Raw genomic sequence first — 18,486 nt, forward strand, 5'->3', positions numbered from 1 at the left:
ATAAGAAATAATCGATACGTCGGAGACGTATCAACATCCCCAAGCTTAGTTCCTGCTCATCCCGAGCAGGTAAACGATAACAAAGATAATTTCTGGAGTGACATGCCATCATAACCTTGATCATACTATTGTAAGCATATGTAATGAATGCAGCGATCAAAACAATGGTAATGACATGAGTAAACAAATGAATCATAAAGCAAAGACTTTTCATGAATAGTACTTCAAGACAAGCATCAATAAGTCTTGCATAAGAGTTAACTCATAAAGCAATAAATCAAAGTAAAGGTATTGAAGCAACACAAAGGAAGATTAAGTTTCAGCGGTTGCTTTCAACTTATAACATGTATATCTCATGGATATTGTCAACATAGAGTAATATAACAACTGCAATATGCAAGTATGTAGGAATCAATGCACAGTTCACACAAGTGTTTGCTTCTTGAGGTGGAGAGAAATAGGTGAACTGACTCAACATAAAAGTAAAATAAAGGTCCTTCAAAGAGGAAAGCATCGATTGCTATATTTGTGCTAGAGCTTTGGTTTTGAAAACATGAACAATTTTGTCAACGGTAGTAATAAAGCATATGTATTATGTAAATTATATCTTACAAGTTGCAAGCCTCATGCATAGTATACTAATAGTGCCCGCACCTTGTCCTAATTAGCTTGGACTACCGGGATCATCGCAATACACATGTTTTAACCAAGTGTCACAAAGGGGTACCTCCATGCCGCATGTACAAAGGTCTAAGGAGAAAGCTCGCATTTTGGATTTCTCGCTTTTGATTATTCTCAACTTAGACATCCATACCGGGACAACATAGACAACAGATAATGGACTCCTCTTTAATGCATAAGCATGTAGCAACAATTAGTATTCTCATATGAGATTGAGGATATATGTCCAAAACTGAAACTTCCACCATGATTCATGGCTTTAGTTAGCGGCCCAATGTTCATATCTAACAATATGCATTCTCTAACCATTAAAGTGGTAGATCTCCCTTACTTCAGACAAGACGGACATGCATAGCAACTCACATGATATTCAACAAAGAGTAGTTGATGGCGTCCCCAGAAAACATGGTTATCGCACAACAAGCAACTTAATAAGAGATAAAGTGCATAAGTACATATTCAATACCACAATAGTTTTTAGGCTATTTGTCCCATGAGCTATATATTGCAAAGGCGAATGATCGAAATTTAAAGTTAGCACTCAAGCAATTTACTTTGGAATGGCGGAGAAATACCATGTAGTAGGTAGGTATGGTGGACACAAATGGTATAGTGGTTGGCTCAAGGATTTTGGATGCATGAGAAGTATTCCCTCTCGATACAAGGTTTAGGCTAGCAAGGTTATTTGAAACAAACACAAGGATGAACTGGTGCAGCAAAACTCACATAAAAGACATATTGTAAACATTATAAGACTCTACACCGTCTTCCTTGTTGTTCAAAACTCAATACTAGAATTATCTAGACTTTAGAGAGACCAAATATGCAAACCAAATTTAGCAAGCTCTAGGTATTTCTTCATTAATAGGTGCAAAGTATATGATGCAAGAGCTTAAACATGAGCACAACAATTGCCAAGTATCAAATTATTTAAGACATTTTAGAATTACTACATGTAGCATTTCCCGATTCCAACCATATAACAATTTAACGAAGAAGATTCAACCTTCGCCATGAATACTATGAGTAAAGCCTAAGGACATATTTGTCCATATGCAACAGCGGAGCGTGTCTCTCTCCCACACAATGAATGCTAGGATCCATTTTATTCAAACAAAAACAAAAACAAAAAAAAAACCGACGCTCCAAGCAAAGTACATAAGATGTGATGGAATAAAAATATAGTTTCAGGGGAGGAACCTGATAATGTTGTCGATGAAGAAGGGGATGCCTTGGGCATCCCCAAGCTTAGACGCTTGAGTCTTCTTAATATATGCAGGGGTGAACCACCGGGGCATCCCCAAGCTTAGAGCTTTCACTCTCCTTGATCATATTGCATCATTTTCCTCTCTTGATCCTTGAAAACTTCCTCCACACCAAACTCGAAACAACTCATGAGAGGGTTAGTGCACAATAAAAATTTATATGTTCAGAGGTGACATAATCATTCTTAACACTTCTGGACATTGCATAAAGCTACTGGGACATTAATGGATCAAAGAAATTCATCCAACATAGCAAAAGAGGCAATGCGAAATAAAAGGCAGAATCTGTCAAAACGAACGAGTTCGTAAAGACGAATTTTAAAATGGCACCATACTTGCTCAAATGAAAATGCCCAAATTGAATGAAAGTTGCGTAAATATCCGAGGATCACGCACGTAAATTGGCATATTTTTCTGAGCTACCTACGGAGAGGCAGGTCGAAATTCGTGACAGACAAAGAAATGCATATCGCTAGCAGACAATCCAAATCTAGTATGAATCTTACTATCAAAGACTTCACTTGGCACAACAATGCACAAAACTAAGATAAGGAGAGGTTGCTACAGTAGTAAACAACTTCCAAGACTCAAATTCAAAACAAAAATACTGTAGTAAAAACATGGGTTGTGTCCCATAAGCGCTTTTCTTTAACGCCTTTCAGCTAGGCGCAGAAAGTGTGTATCAAGTATTATCAAGAGATGAAGCATCGACATCATAATTTCTTCTAATAATAGAATCAAAAGGTAACTTAATTCTCTTTCTAGGGAAGTGTTCCATACCTTTCTTGTGAGGAAATTGGTATTTAATATTACCTTCCTTCATATCAATGATAGCTCCAACAGTTCGAAGAAAAGGTCTTCCCAATATAATGGGACAAGATGCATTGCATTCAATATCCAAGACAACAAAATCAACGGGGACAAGGTTATTGTTAACGGTAATGCGAACATTATCAACTCTCCCAAAAGGTTTCTTTGTAGAATGATCAGCAAGATTAACATCCAAATAACAATTTTTCAATGGTGGCAAGTCAAGCATATTATAAATCTTCTTAGGCATAACGGAAATACTTGCACCAAGATCACATAAAGCATTACAATCAAAGTTATTGACCTTCATCTTAATGATGGGCTCCCAACCATCTTCTAGCTTCCTAGGAATAGAAGTTTCAAGTTTTAGTTTCTCTTCTCTAGCTTTTGTGAGAGCATTTGTAATATGTTTTGTGAAAGCCAAGTTTATAGCACTAGCATTAGGACTCTTAGCAAGTTTTTGCAAGAACTTTATAACTTCAGAGATGTGGCAATCATCAAAATCCAAACCATTATAATCTAAAGCAATGGGATCATCATCCCCAATGTTGGAAAAAAATTCAGCGGTTTTATCACGAGCGGTTTAAGCGGTTTTAGCGATTTTTGCGGTTTGCGAGCTTTTCATTAGGAGTAGAAGCATCGCCAACACCAATTATTTTACCATTGATAGTAGGAGGTGCAGCAACATGTGAATCATTAACATTACTAGTGGTGGTAATAGTCCAAACTTTAGCTACATTATTCTCTTTAGCTAGTTTTTCATTTTCTTCTCTTTCCCACCTAGCATGCAATTCAGCCATTAATCTTATGTTTTCATTAATTCTAACTTGGATGACATTTGCTGTAGTAACAATTTTATTTTCAATATCCTTATTAGGCATAACTTTCGATTTCAAAAGATCAACATCAGAGGCAAGACTATCAACCCTAGAGGCAAGAATATCAATTTTATTGAGTTTTTCCTCAACAGATTTGTTAAAAGCAGTTTGTGTACTAATAAATTCTTTAAGCTTAGCTTCAAGTCCAGGGGGTGTGTTCCTATTATTGTTGTAAGAATTCCCATAAGAATTACCATAACTATTACCATTATTATAAGGATATGGCCTATAGTTATTACTAGAATTGTTTCGATAAGCATTGTTGTTGAAATTATTATTTTTAATGAAGTTTACATCAACATGTTCTTCTTGAGCAACCAATGAAGCTAACGGAACATTATTAGGATCAACATTAGTCATATCATTCACAAGCATAGACATAATAGCATCAATCTTATCACTCAAGGAGGAGGTTTCTTCGACAGAATTTACCTTTTTACCTTGCAGAGCTCTTTCCGTGTGCCATTCAGAGTAATTGATCATCATATTATCAAGAAGCTTTGTTGCTTAACCAAGAGTAATGGACATAAAGGTACCTCCGGCAGCTGAATCCAATAGGTTCCGCGAAGAAAAGTTCAGTCCTGTATAAAAGGTTTGGATGATCATCCAAGTAGTCAGTCCATGGGTTGGGCAGTTTTTAACCAAAGATTTCATTCTTTTCCAAGCTTGTGCAACATGCTCATTATCCAATTGTTTAAAATTCATTATGCTACTTCTCAAAGATATAATTTTAGCAGGGGGATAATATCTACCAATAAAAGCATCCTTGCATTTAGTCCATGAATCAATACTATTCTTAGGCAGAGATAACAACCAATCTTTAGCTCTTCCTCTTAATGAGAAAGGGAACAATTTTAATTTTATAATGTCACCATCTACATCTTTATACTTTTGCATTTCACACAATTCAACAAAATTATTGAGATGGGCAGCATCATCATCAGAACTAACACCAGAAAATTGCTCTCTTATAACAAGATTCAGTAAAGCGGGTTTAATTTCAAAGAATTCTGTTGTAGTAGCGAGGTGGAGCAATAGGTGTGCATAAGAAATCATTATTGTTTGTGGTTGTGAAGTCACACAACTTAGTATTTTCAGGGGTAGCCATTTTAACAGTAGTAAATAAAGCAAACTAGATAAAGTAAATGCAAGTAACTAATTTTTTTTTGTGTTTTTGATATAGAGTGCAAGACAGTAAATAAAGTAAAGCTAGCAACTAAATTTTTTGTGTTTTGATATAATGCAGCAAACAAAGTAGTAATAAAATAAAGCAAGACAAAAACAAAGTAAAGAGATTGGATTGTGGAGACTCCCTTGCAGCGTGTCTTGATCTCCCCGGCAACGGCGCCGTAAATTTGCTTGATGCGTGTAGTTGACACGTCCGTTGGGAACCCCAAGAGGAAGGTGTGATGCGCACAGTAGCAAGTTTCCCTCAGTAAGAAACCAAGGTTTAATCGAACCAGTAGGATTCAAGAAGCACGTTGAAGGTTGATGGCGGCAGGATGTAGTGCGGCGCAACACCAGGGATTCCGGCGCCAACGTGGAACCTGCACAACACAACCAAAGTACGTTGCCCCAACGAAACAGTGAGGTTGTCAATCTCACCGGCTTGCTGTAACAAAGGATTAGATGTATAGTGTGGATGATGATTGTTTGCGTGAAAATAGTAGAACAAGTATTGCAGTAGATTGTATTCAATGTAAAAGAATGGACCAGGGTCCACAGTTCACTAGAGGTGTCTCTCCCATAAGATAAATAGCATGTTGGGTGAACAAATTATAGTCGGGCAATTGACAAATAGAGAGGGCATAACAATGCACATACATGATATGATGAATATTGTGAGATTTAATTGGATATTACAACAAAGTACATAGACCGCTATCCAACATGCATCTATGCCTAAAAAGTCCACCTTCAGGTTATCATCCGAACCCCTTCCAGTATTAAGTTGCAAAACAATAGACAATTGCATTAAGTATGGTGCGTAATGTAATCAATAACTACATCCTCGGACATAGCATCAATGTTTTATCCCTAGTGGCAACAAGCACATCCACAACCTTAGAACTTTTCGTCACCGTCCCGCATTTAATGAAGGCATGAACCCACTATCGAGCATAAATACTCCCTCTTGGAGTTAAGAGCAAAAACTTGGCCGAGCCTCTACTAATAACGGAGAGCATGCAAGATCATAAACAACACATAGGTAATAGATTGATAATCAACATAACATAGTATTCTCTATCCATCGGATCCCGACAAACACAACATATAGAATTACGGATAGATGATCTTGATCATGTTAGGCAGCTCACAAGATCCAACAATGAAGCACAATGAGGAGAAGACAACCATCTAGCTACTGCTATGGACCCATAGTCCAGGGGTGAACTACTCACTCATCACTCCGGAGGCGACCATGGCGGTGAAGAGTCCTCCGGGAGATGAATCCCCTCTCCGGCAGGGTGCCGGAGGCGATCTCCGGAATCCCCCGAGATGGGATTGGCGGCGGCGGCGTCTCGGCAATGTTTTCCGTATCGTGGCTCTCGGTATCGGGGGTTTCGCGACGAAGGCTTTAAGTAGGCGGAAGGGCAACGCGGGGGCCACACGAGGGCCCCACACACCGGGGCCGCGCGGCCAAGGGCCGAGCCGCGCCGCCCTGTTGTGTCGGCTCCTCGTGGCCCCACTTCCTTTCCCCTCGGTCTTCCGGAAGCTTCGTGCAAAAATAGGACCCTCGGCGTTGATTTCGTCCAATTCCGAGAATATTTCTTTACTAGGATTTCGAAACCAAAAACAGCAGAAAACAAAGAATCGGCTCTTCGGCATCTCGTTAATAGGTTAGTGCCGGAAAATGCATAAATACGACATATAATGTGTATAAAACATGTAGATATCATCAATAATGTAGCATGGAACATAAGAAATTATCGATACGTCGGAGACATATCACCATCACCAATATTGATTTCTTATGCACCCTTATTTGTGATTATCTTCTACTTGTTTCAAGTTGAATTATATGAGGAAGTTGTCTACTAGAATGTCTTGTGTGAATTGATATGATGCTTCTTGTCCGTATTTTATTTATCGACTCTTCACTCCATAAACATGTGGTCTTGTTTACTGAGCTCAGTTTCGCTTGGGGACAAGCGAAGTCTAAGCTTGGGGGGAGTTGATACGTCCATTTTGCATCACTATTTTATATCATAATTTATCGTTATTCATTGATATATTTCATATTTAGGGATGATACTTATGTTATTTCATCTATTTTGCATGTTTCATGATTATTGGAGAATCGCGCACCGGAGTCGGGATTCTCGCTGGAAAAAACACCGTCGGAATGCAATATTTCGGAAGATCAACAATTGACGGGAATTATACCGAAAATCCTATTTTTCCGGAAGACGGAGGTAGCCAAAAGGGGGAGCCGAGGAGGGCCGCCATGGGTCCCCCTCATAGGCCGGCGCGGGCCCTGCCCTGGCCGCGCCGCCATGTGGAGAGGGGGCCCACAGCCCCCTCTGGCCTCCTCTCCTTCGCGTACTTCTTCGTCCCGAAAACCTAAGCTCCAGAGGATAGTCGCGGAGAGACACAGCCGCCTCTGCGGGGCGAAAAACACCAGAGAGAAAAGAGCTCTCCCGAGAGCTGAAATCCACCGGGGAAATTCCCTCCCAGAGGGGGAAATCGACGCCATCGTCACCGTCATCGAGCTGGACATCATCTCCATCATCATCACCATCATCTTCATCATCATCACCGCCATCTCCACCGCTGCACCTCGTCACCGCAGTAACAATTAGGGTTGGATCTTGATTGTTTGATAGGGGAAACTCTCCCGATATTGATTTCTACTTGTTATTGATGCTATTGAGTGAAACCATTGAACCAAGGTTTATGTTCAGATTGTTATTCATCATCATATCACCTCTGATCATGTTCCATATGATGTCTCGTGAGTAGTTCGTTTAGTTCTTGAGGACATGGGGTGAAGTCTAAATGTTAGTAGTGAATTATGTTGGTTAGTATTCAATGTTATGATATTTAAATTGTGGTGTTATTCTTCTAGTGGTGTCATGTGAACGTCGACTACATGATACTTCACCATTTATGGGCCTAGGGGAATACATATTGTATTTGTTTGCTAATTGCGGGGTTGCCGGAGTGACAGAAACCTAAACCCCGTTGGTATATCGATGTAGGAGGGATAGCAGGATCTCAGAGTTTAAGGCCGTGGTTAGATTTATCTTAATTACTTTCTTGTATTTGCGGATGCTTGCAAGGGGTATAATCACAATTATGTATTAGTCCTAGGAAGGGCGGTGCATTAGCATAGGTTCACCCACACAACACTTATCAAAACAATGAAGATTAATCAGCTATATGAAGCGAAAGCACTAGACTAAATTCCCGTGTGTCCTCAAGAACGTTTGGTCATTATAAGTAAACAAACCGGCTTGTCCTTTGTGCTAAAAGGATTGGGCCACTCGCTGCAATTATTTCTCTCGCACTTTACTTACTTGTACTTTATTCATCTGCTATATTAAAACCCCCTGAATACTTGTCTGTGAGCATTTACACTGAATCCTTCATCGAAACTGCTTGTCAACACCTTCTGCTCGGGTTCGACACTCTTATTTATCGAAAGTACCGCGATACACCCCTATACTTGTGGGTCATCAGCGTCCCGCCGCTGCACCGACTCGCGCCCTGCAGCTACGCCGGCCCCTCAGGCCGTGGCGTCGCCGCACGCGGTCACCTTCGCCGTTCCCTGCGCATCGACGTCCGAGGCCACCACAGCGCCGCCCCTTCGGTGCGGGTCGCCTCCGTCCGCGCATGGTCTTCGTCACACCGTCGGGTCTTCCTCGCCTACTTCGTGTACCGCCGCCGCACCTCCACCTCAGGTCGCCGCTGGGCTCGCCCACCACTTCAGGTCGCGCTGGGCTCGCCGATCACCGCAACGCCCGTCTAGGCGTCCAGCATGACCACCCCTGGTCAATGCTGGGTTAGTCGCCTTCTACGTCTTCGTACACTACAGCTTCGCCGCCAGCGTCCTCGCCTCTTCCCCGACTACGTCACCTGCTTCTCTACTCCGACACCCGTCGTCGAGACCTCCTCTACTAGTCTACTCCGACATGGCGCGCACTTTGTATGTTCCCTACCCCCGCACGCCCGGTACTGGCAACACCGGTACGTGCATTCGTCACTGACGCGTCCTCGGGCCTGGCAAGCTCGGACCGGCGCCTCGTCTTCATCGGCTTCGACGACGTCTTCATCGGCATCGCCTCTACGACTGCTTCGACGCGTCACCGCCGAGTTCTTCTATGCGTACTCGGTTCTGGCAAAACCAGAGTATGCCTTCGTCCCCGACGTGCGCCTGGTTCTGGCAAAACCATGGTTGCACTTCATCCTCGACGGCCCAGACTGCATCGACTTCGGCATCGACCATCTCCACGACTGCCTCAGCGCGTCTCCGTTACTCTCCTCGCACACCACCTCGCATGCGGCTACATCGACACCGGCACCCGGCCACGACATCGATCACGGCAATCCCTCGCGTGGCTCCCTCGACCAAGGTTGCAGCACCTATGCTCTCGGCTACCTCGACATCGGCACAAAGGGCTATCACCTCGCATGAGCACCTCGGCTTCTTCTACAGTCCAAGCATATGCGACGTGACATCGTCCACGACGCTCACGCTACGACTGCGGGGGAGTGTCAGCCCGTTGGTTCCTACCTTCAGCTTCTCTCCAGTCTGACCGTCCGCGACGCTACTGTTGTTCACGTCACTACCGCTACGACTGTGGGGGAGTGTTAGAGATATATTTGGTATAGGTATATTAGGTAGTCTAGGATTTGTAATCTCTACCTACCATATCTCTAGGAGAGCTATCTTCGCCTCCAAGTCTGTACCACTATATATACTCGCCCGAGAGGCTCAATACATCCATCATATTCCGCATATCTCTCTATCCTTCTACACTTTTATTTTTTTATAGCATGAACACTCTCATAGGCAACAAGAACGTTGTCCGTAATAAGACTCGATACATATTAGTTGCCACTAAATAGATATATCTAGACATATTTTTTTAAGTTTTAGATACATCCATAATAGTGACAAGTAATATGAATCAGTATATTTTTTAATTTTTATCCGCCACGAATCGATTCTAACACGCACGGATCAAAACGGGTTGTGCACTTGCACTGGAGATGACCTAAATCTAACCGACTATAGTGAGTGGAAAATGAAATGGGAGCCGGATACGGAGTTTCGCACGTTCACGAAAACCGAACGCGATAGGTACTGCAGGCCACAAAAGGCGCCTTCCAGGGCGGTAGACGAAAGCCACGGCAGCCCGCTACCACCCGAACGGAGCCCAATTTCGCAGGCCACACGCCGACTCGAGCGAGCATCGCAATTCCCAAATTCCCAAATCCCAAATATAAAATCCGGCGACTCTTCCAGAACCGGGAGCTAGGGTTTCGCCTCCCCCACCCCGGCCCTCTCTCCCGCTCCGCCCGCCCGCCCGCCCGCGACCTCCCTCGCCGCCGCCATGGGGACGGAGCGGAAGCGCAAGGTCAGCCTCTTCGACGTGGTCGACCAGACCTCCGTGTCCGCCAAGCTCGGCCGCGCCGGAATCAACGGCGCCGCCGCCGCCGCCAATCCGTCCATCAACCCCTGGAACGGCCGGCCCTATTCCGCGCGCTACTTCGAGATCCTCGAGAAGCGCCGCACGCTCCCCGTGTGGCAGCAGAAGGACGACTTCCTCCGCGTCCTCCGCGACAACCAGACCCTCATCCTCGTCGGAGAAACCGGGAGTGGCAAGACCACCCAGGTATGATACCTGCACCTCTACCCGATACGACACCTTCCCATACATATTCCCTCTCTAGGTTATAGAATTGAATAGTTAGGAGGTGCTCTAGAGGCTAAATACCTGGTGCCATTGGCAAATAGGTCATATTTTTGTATCTATGTGGGGGCAGAGGAGGTAATGATTTGGTCGTTCTGAGGTCGGTTGCCTGATTTGTTCTGTGTGGAACAGATTCCCCAATTCGTGCTCGAGGCGGAAGGTCTGAGCACCCGCTCCATGGTGGCCTGCACGCAGCCGCGGAGGGTCGCGGCAATGTCGGTCTCCCGGCGTGTCGCAGAGGAGATGGACGTCACGATCGGGGAGGAGGTTGGTTACAGCATCCGGTTCGAAGACTGCAGCAGCAACAAAACCGTTCTCAAGTAAGATTTTTTTTCCGGTTCCCTGTATTCCGTGTAATAACATTATTATCTGCTGCACCATCCCCTTTGCCGATTGATATATGGAGCGTATGTTTCCTTTGCTTTTCTAGGTATTCTGACGATCTAATCATGTTGTGTTGAACACTATTGCTTCCTATCAGATATTTGACAGATGGTATGCTTCTGAGGGAAGCAATGGCAGACCCGCTCTTAGAGAGGTACAAGGTGATTGTGCTCGATGAGGCTCACGAGCGCACGTTGGCAACGGACGTTCTCTTTGGCCTTCTCAAGGAGGTTCTAAAGAACAGGCCTGACTTGAAGCTCGTTGTTATGAGTGCTACCCTTGAGGCAGAGAAATTCCAGGGTTATTTTAGCAGTGCACCATTGATGAAGGTTCCCGGTAGGCTTCACCCGGTCGAGATCTTCTATACGCAAGAGCCAGAAAGGGACTATCTGGAAGCTGCTATCAGGACTGTTGTGCAGATACATATGTGTGAACCTGCTGGTGATATCCTTGTGTTCCTTACTGGCGAAGAGGAGATTGAGGATGCCTGCCGGAAAATTAACAAGGAAGTTAATAACATGGGGGATCAGGTTGGCCCAGTTAAAGTCGTACCATTGTACTCTACTCTACCCCCTGCAATGCAGCAGAAGATTTTTGACGCTGCTCCACCTCCATTGAGAGAGGGAGGCCCTGCTGGAAGGAAAATTGTTGTGTCCACAAACATTGCTGAGACATCCTTGACCATCGACGGTATAGTGTATGTTATAGATCCAGGGTTTTCCAAACAGAAGGTTTACAATCCAAGGATAAGGGTGGAGTCCCTTCTGGTGTCCCCAATTTCCAAGGCTAGTGCGCATCAGAGAGCTGGTCGTGCCGGTAGAACGCAGCCTGGGAAGTGCTTCAGGTTGTACACAGAGAAGAGTTTTAGCGGGGATTTACAGGAGCAGACCTACCCAGAAATTCTTAGGTCAAACCTGGCAAATACAGTTCTGACACTGAAGAAGCTTGGAATTGACGATTTAGTGCATTTTGACTTCATGGATCCTCCTGCACCAGAAACTCTAATGAGGGCCTTAGAAGTTCTGAACTACTTGGGAGCACTCGATGATGAAGGCAACCTGACACCTCTTGGTGAAATGATGAGTGAGTTCCCCTTGGACCCCCAGATGTCAAAGATGCTTGTCATCAGTCCAAAGTACAACTGTTCAAATGAGATCCTCTCGGTATCTGCCATGCTCTCAGGTATGTCAAACATGCCATTTCTACAGCTACGTTATCATGTTTTCATATATTGCATCTTGTGTGCGCATGGTTCCAGTTCTAGCACGCAGACTAGTCACTAGTGCGTGCATAGTTGCAATGTTTTCTTGTGTTTATATATATTGTGCGTTATCATCAGCAACTGTCAGGCACTTGGCTTCTTGAGCTATTGATCGAAATGATCATACAGTTTAGGCTGATGCAGATAGTTGCTGCATGTTGAGCTATTCTGACAAAGCAAATGATGACGTCTCGCCTCTTTGCATCTGCTGACCAACCGTGGGCTTTGCTGTTATTACCATATGTCTAGTACCCAATTGCTTTCTCCGGCCTAGGGAGGCACAGAAGGCTGCTGATGAGGCGAAGGCTCGATTTGGGCACATTGATGGGGATCATTTGACACTTCTGAATGTGTACCATGCATACAAGCAGAACAGTGAGTCAATAACCATGCTTCATTTTGTCTACACTCCTTCTGACAGCTAGTTTATTTGGGGACTAACGACTTTTCTGTTATAATGCAGATGAGGATCCTACATGGTGTTACGAGAATTTTGTCAATGCCCGAGCGATGAAGTCTGCTGATAATGTTAGGCAACAGCTTGTTCGCATCATGACCAGATTCAACCTCAAGATGTGCAGTACAGACTTCAACAGCCGCGAGTACTATGTCAATATCAGGAAAGCAATGCTTTCAGGGTACTTTATGCAGGTTGCTCATCTTGAGCGAACTGGGCATTACTTGACTGTTAAGGATAATCAGGTTTATATTCTGATCTCGCTCTCTTTTCTGCATGGAGTGTTGCATTGCAGTTTTTCACCCTTCTCTGCTTTGCAGGTTGTCCATCTTCATCCCTCGAATTGCATGGACCACAAGCCAGAGTGGGTCATCTACAATGAATATGTTTTGACCACAAGGAATTTCATCCGCACAGTCACCGATATCCGTGGAGAATGGTAAGTCCTTTTCTGACAAAACCTTGTTCACTCGTGAAGATTTGGTGCAAAATATTGATGTTTATTCTACTTTGTGTGCAGGCTGGTCGATATAGCTCCACAGTATTATGATCTGACCAATTTCCCATCATGTGAGGCGAAACGTGTCCTTGAGAGGCTACATAACAAGCGTGAGAGGGAAAGAGCTGCCAACAGAAGCTGAATTTGACGATTTCTCCTGCCCCCAGTAAGCTTTGGGCAATCACTGATATGCAGTCGGCCTCCACCATGTATCAAGATATCTTCCATGTCGTAAATTTTCAGTATCGTGGATGGTGAAATCACAATGTACAACATATATCGAATGCGCCCTCTGCTACTGCATTACGGCTTGAAAGTAGTGGCCTTAATTATATGTTTGTTTTTCCTTCCTTTTAGAAGGTGTAGGTTGTCTTGTAGGTTAATTGTGTACCTGTCTCCATACTTTGGCGAATCAAACATTATTGTCTTCCTTTGAATTTTGCATCATTGTCTGTGTCATAGTTGTAATTTCGTTGGTGGCTGTCTTTGTACTAGCCGTGTTGAGTTCGTAGAATCAATATAGCCTTATGAGGCCCCCTCTGTAGAGCTGCAATCGGTTTCATATGAAGAATCATATTTATGTTTAACAATCAAGACTGGTACTTATAAGCCCTTGTTTGGTTCTTTGGGAGATACTCATGTCCCCCTCGCCCAGGCCCCCATCGCAAGGGAGTGGGGCTATTCCTGCCGATACAAGCAGAACTGGCCCAGGGCAAAGTTGTAGGAGACGGTAGAAATTACAGAGACGACCCTGACGGCAAGGTCGGAAGTGGATTCCTCGGGTAGGATTGGGGATTTCAGGGCAGCAGAATCGCTCCACCCTTTTCTCCACGTTAGACATCACCATAACATAATCGGTGGAACTCACGAGTATGGCGCTAGAGATGACTGTGTTCCTGGCAATTTGCAAGCTCTAGAGATAGTGCTGCTCACGTTTCTAGAGCCCGCAGAGATAGACAAATACAATGACATATTTACGCAATTGTGGTAGTCACAACATCCCTGGAAAGAAAAGCAGCACTCTGCAGATTCTTATAACTGTTCTGTCTATTTCAAGTGTTCATTGTTCAACAACAACAAAATTTCTGACTCTGGCAGCCCAAGTGCTCACTCACACTCACAGTATGCATTTTAGCGGCTATACAGGCATGTACCTACTTTTATCATATTCCCACTTGGGGCATATCGTATATTTTACACCCTTCAAGATTAAATCTTGTCCATCTGACACCTTCAGCTCAAGGCAGTATATGCACCGTGCATCATGCTTTGCATGCTTACATTGATCTCACCGACAATCAAACTAGGTCTTCTGATACGCTAAAACACAAACTAGAACCAACAAAGAATAGAGGCTAGATTTGCTAGTATCCTGCTATACCAACTAGAACAAACGATACAGAGTAGAGTGCAACTGAAATGGCAACTCCTGTGGCAAAATTGTACGAGAGGCGCTTGTTGTCACGAGGTACAAATGCTATCTTCAAAGTATTGGTCAGTTCGAAGAGCCTATGGGAGACCTGCGGAAACACGTGGTGGCATAAGCAAGTTGCTGTGCGGAATGAACTCTTCAATGCCATACATGGGGAAGAAGATATACATACCGCAACATATATAGCAGTAGTGAGCATGAAGTTGAGCAGTGGGTAATCTGGGACTATTGCCAATAGCCACTTGGGTTGCCCATTGGGTACCTTTGATCTTTGGGAGTCATCAAAGCAAACAAGATAATTTTCAGTCATTTATGATCTGAAGGAAATTATCCAGGGCCACAAATGGCAGAGCCTAGAAAGGAGGACGGAAACTGCATATGGTTTACCTGAGCCAGATATGGAACTGGGATATATATGTTTCTAGCGTAATCTTTCCAAGCCAGCTAGAGAAAAAAAAATCAAGCACATTAGATACATATTCATCGAGCATTAGCACAGAATCTAGACATAACAATAGAATCTGTTCTGTTAAAACAAAACTTACGCAAATAGCGTTAGAGAGCATGCCCGAAATTCTTGAGTGAAGTTCCGTAGGCAGATGTAGACACTTTTGATTGCAACAAACACCGATCAATCAAATTTTGCAGTATACAGATGAGTTTACACTTGATACAAAAAGGAACGATACATACGTTATGGGGATCCAGGATGTGTAGGGGTGGTATTTATTGTAGGTAATCTTGTCCAGCTTGTAGATGTACTCATACCACAAATACCCAGCCTGTGGTCACCATACAGCCAGCTGATCGTATCGAAAAAACATGTCTACATAATAACATACTATTTATTGCAGATGTTCGAAAATTACCGTTAAAGAAACTGTAACAATAGAGGCCTTGATAGAGAGTTTCGTTCTTGTTTCAGCTTCTTCAAGCTTTTCCATCCACTTCTCAACCTACAGTATAGATGATATTTTATTGATGTCAAACACTCTTCGCACACACTTTTGAACAATTCTGACAATGATTCAAACTATCTCTGAATCTAAAAGAAACATATCAGTTATGCCAGCATACTACATAAAACAAGTGATACAGAACATACAGTTGGATGGTAATAAGCATATATCATCCCCACAATCCATATGTAGCGATCCAGTCCAGATCGGAATTGCCACTCATGTAACCTGGGGAGATCTGGTTTAGAAGGATCATTGTAACCTGCGCACGCAAATAAGATTTTCAAGTTTAATTGAAGGATTTTTTTTTATAGAATAGCAAAATCACTAACTGCATCCAAGGAAACACTGACCTAGAAGAAAAGTCAGTGGGCTCCAGACTATCTCAAAGACACCTGGGATTTCCCATACCAAGATAACAACCAAGAAGCAGGCAGCAAATTTCATAGCAATCACTGATCTAATCTCGTTATATTTGTTTAGAATCCCAATAGCACCATACACCATGAGGGTGAAAAGGGTGTGCATAGGGCAAATATAATACAGTGTATAATCATTGTTTAGGACAATGCAACAGAATGCCACAAAGAAATTGAGGCGCCACATCATCTGTTGAAGGTGCAACTATGTTAGTAAAGGTCTGCAGATAAAAAGCAACACTGGGACTAGTTAAAATGTACCTGAGCAAATCGTCCAAGACTGAAATCCTTCCGCACATAATAATAGGAGAAGTTACCAAACCCAGTCATCCAGACATATGCAGCAATAAACACACGAATCGCATTGTAGATCTCTTTAGCATTGAAGTAATGGTACATCAAGAATAGCACCTGGAAATTAGACAAAGCAATGCTGAAAACTATGCTCTGCTAGAAGAGAAATCAAAACCTTGTTCACTACAAATGGATGTTCAATTGCTCTTTGACTCTTGGTTAATCAACTCATTTACAACTATCTGAGATTCATAAATGAAGGTGAAGAAAGTAAGTTTTTGTTCCAGGGTCCTTTTCGCACTTGTTGAGATCATGTTTGTAATTTCTGTATACTATCTGGACCTCGTTGTAATCTGTACGCACCGCTGTTCTTAATGAGTAGTATATTTTAGGCCCTTCTGGGCCGTTCCCAGTTCAAAAAAAAGGTGAAGAAAGTAAAGCAAGTAAGCAGTGCAAGATGACAGTTATGAATAGTCAAACTTTCTCATTACATAAATGTCATGCATGATTGACAGCTAGTAGAACAAAAAGCGAGAAAGATGACAAAAGGAAGATGGACTATGGAAAATACCTGCATCCAACCCTTCCATTCTTCGGTCTGATGCCTGTTCAAATACAGTACAGATTTTCCTGTGAATGTTGACTTATCTTGGTGGACCTTGAAGGAAGTAATGGCTGCTACGATAATAAGAAGAAAGTAGAGGAAAAGGAAGAGGTCTCGGCTGTAATTCTGTAGATACCGGATACCGACAAAAGAAAAGAAATAGTTAGCCCATTGAGAATTAACATATTAGGCATGCACTTTCTATGCAGCTTCTAGTATTTTGCATTAATCTGAATAAGCGAGCAAAGCTGGCATGCTCTAAAGAATCTGAATTATACCAACACATTACATAGGGACCACAACAATTTAGCTTAAAATTCTACAACTTAAAATGTTATAGAGTCAGCAAGCATAGCCATCTGAAAGCTATTTAGTATTTACACTAGATAATAATTTCATATGATTATACATTGTTCAACTGGTGTTTAAATGTGGGTATACAATGGGTCTCTTTGGTTCACATGATTCCGGAAACAAATGAATAAGAAAAACACAAGAATAGGATAGGAATGAATGTGCAAAACAGATGATTGGAATACATAGAAATGTTATGCAGCTGCGTGTTTGGTTCACATGGATAGGAAAAACACAAGAATCCTAATGAACAGTCAAGTCACAGTCAAACCACCTGAAAAGGTAGGATGTTATTATGCCACTAAAGACACCGGTCTCCTAAATCGTGTGTAGGAATCCTAAAAGGAGATCGAGTGGATCGTTCGATTCCCACCTTTTTCCTTTAAAATGGTATCAGACGAATTATTTATCCATTTTTCATTTGCCCCATTCCTTTTAACCAAACGAATGATAGTGCCACTAGTGGAAAATTCCCTATTCCTGTACTTTCCCTATGGACAAAAGAGTATGTAAGTTTCAGCATAGTAGTACCTTTTCGGACTCTCCGAACAGATTTGTACGATCACATATGTAAAAGTAAAGCAGATGGCCTGCAAGCTCGGATCTGATAGAAGAATGGCAAACCAGTCAGCACAATAATGTTAACCAGACAAGTATGGAAGAATACATAATGCAAGTGGATTACGTTGCCCTCAGTGTCAATCGATGCTCCAGAAGAAGTGACTGGTCCATAAAGAAAAGCCTGTGGAACCAATTAAGTCAGTGCCTTCGAATCTTGATATCTTAAACTATCATCGAACATGTCACCGAGAAATTATATTTCGTGAACAACCTGAGCATCTGCGATGCGAAAGAAGCATAAACTGGCTTTGGACTTGCTACTTGGCCACCTTCCTCCAATAACATTGCTTGATCCTCTCCTTTGTTTGAGCTATTAGCCATGTCTGATAAATTGATATCCGAGTGTCTACTGACCAAGATAAGGAAAAATAAATTCCAGTAAGAGTCTTTCTGGACAGCCATTACGATGATAGCATTATACTAGTAGTGTTTATTCAAAGCAACATGCATTTCAACATGAAAAAACATAATACTCAACCCCTCGCAGAAGTTGGATACATTGAGCTATGGACATATGGTTCTTGCAGCATGAGCAGAAATTTCTGCTCAGGGACAACATTCAAAAGAGAAGCTACCACTTAGCAGCATTCTCATGATCAAGATAGCATTCACTCACGTTTTAAGAGAAGCAGCATCCTTCCTGTGATA

The 18,486-nt window shown here is 42.8% G+C and overlaps 2 protein-coding genes across 4 annotated transcripts; one reads left to right on the top strand and one right to left on the bottom strand.

Annotated features, from left to right (window-relative positions):
• Positions 1–10,167: 10,167 nt before the first annotated feature.
• On the top strand, positions 10,168–13,592 carry LOC124702350 (probable pre-mRNA-splicing factor ATP-dependent RNA helicase DEAH3). 3 transcript variants are annotated; one of them, XM_047234478.1, is made up of 7 exons: positions 10,168–10,476; positions 10,687–10,874; positions 11,036–12,120; positions 12,449–12,574; positions 12,663–12,901; positions 12,977–13,095; positions 13,177–13,592. In XM_047234478.1, the coding sequence occupies exons 1-7, from the start codon at positions 10,195–10,197 to the stop codon at positions 13,295–13,297; spliced, it is 2,160 nt and encodes a 719-aa protein (XP_047090434.1). In that variant the 5' UTR covers positions 10,168–10,194; the 3' UTR covers positions 13,298–13,592. The 3 variants fall into 3 exon arrangements, with proteins under 3 accessions (XP_047090434.1, XP_047090436.1, XP_047090435.1); XM_047234479.1 differs by lacking the exon at positions 10,168–10,476 and having other exon boundaries at positions 10,759–10,874; positions 10,985–12,120; XM_047234480.1 differs by lacking the exons at positions 12,663–12,901; positions 12,977–13,095; positions 13,177–13,592 and having other exon boundaries at positions 12,344–12,455.
• Positions 13,593–14,162: 570 nt separating this feature from the next.
• Positions 14,163–18,480, bottom strand: LOC124698240 (protein REDUCED WALL ACETYLATION 1-like). The gene is made up of 14 exons (XM_047230749.1): positions 18,455–18,480; positions 18,050–18,187; positions 17,903–17,959; positions 17,749–17,821; positions 16,831–16,989; positions 16,227–16,376; positions 15,900–16,155; positions 15,693–15,808; positions 15,457–15,543; positions 15,281–15,369; positions 15,133–15,195; positions 14,975–15,031; positions 14,760–14,856; positions 14,163–14,675 (listed from the first exon to the last, which is right to left on the bottom strand). The coding sequence occupies exons 2-14, from the start codon at positions 18,157–18,159 to the stop codon at positions 14,520–14,522; spliced, it is 1,470 nt and encodes a 489-aa protein (XP_047086705.1). The 5' UTR covers positions 18,160–18,187; positions 18,455–18,480; the 3' UTR covers positions 14,163–14,519.
• Between the last annotated feature and the right edge of the window lie 6 nt (positions 18,481–18,486).

This window comes from Lolium rigidum, chromosome 3 (genome assembly GCF_022539505.1).
Source record: "Lolium rigidum isolate FL_2022 chromosome 3, APGP_CSIRO_Lrig_0.1, whole genome shotgun sequence".
NCBI lineage: Eukaryota > Viridiplantae > Streptophyta > Magnoliopsida > Poales > Poaceae > Lolium > Lolium rigidum.

Bases quoted from the DNA above. Each gene is read 5' to 3' on its own strand.
- LOC124702350 (XM_047234478.1), top strand. From the start codon at position 10,195: ATGGGGACGGAGCGGAAGCGCAAGGTCAGCCTCTTCGACGTGGTCGAC. The intron at 10,477-10,686 runs GTATGATACCTG...TGTGTGGAACAG, and splicing joins GGAGTGGCAAGACCACCCAG to ATTCCCCAATTCGTGCTCGA. The intron at 12,121-12,448 runs GTATGTCAAACA...CCATATGTCTAG, and splicing joins GGTATCTGCCATGCTCTCAG to TACCCAATTGCTTTCTCCGG.
- LOC124698240 (XM_047230749.1), bottom strand. From the start codon at position 18,159: ATGGCTAATAGCTCAAACAAAGGAGAGGATCAAGCAATGTTATTGGAG. The intron at 17,822-17,902 runs GTAATCCACTTG...TTCTTCTATCAG, and splicing joins CGATTGACACTGAGGGCAAC to ATCCGAGCTTGCAGGCCATC. The intron at 15,370-15,456 runs GTAATTTTCGAA...TGGTGACCACAG, and splicing joins TTGTTACAGTTTCTTTAACG to GCTGGGTATTTGTGGTATGA.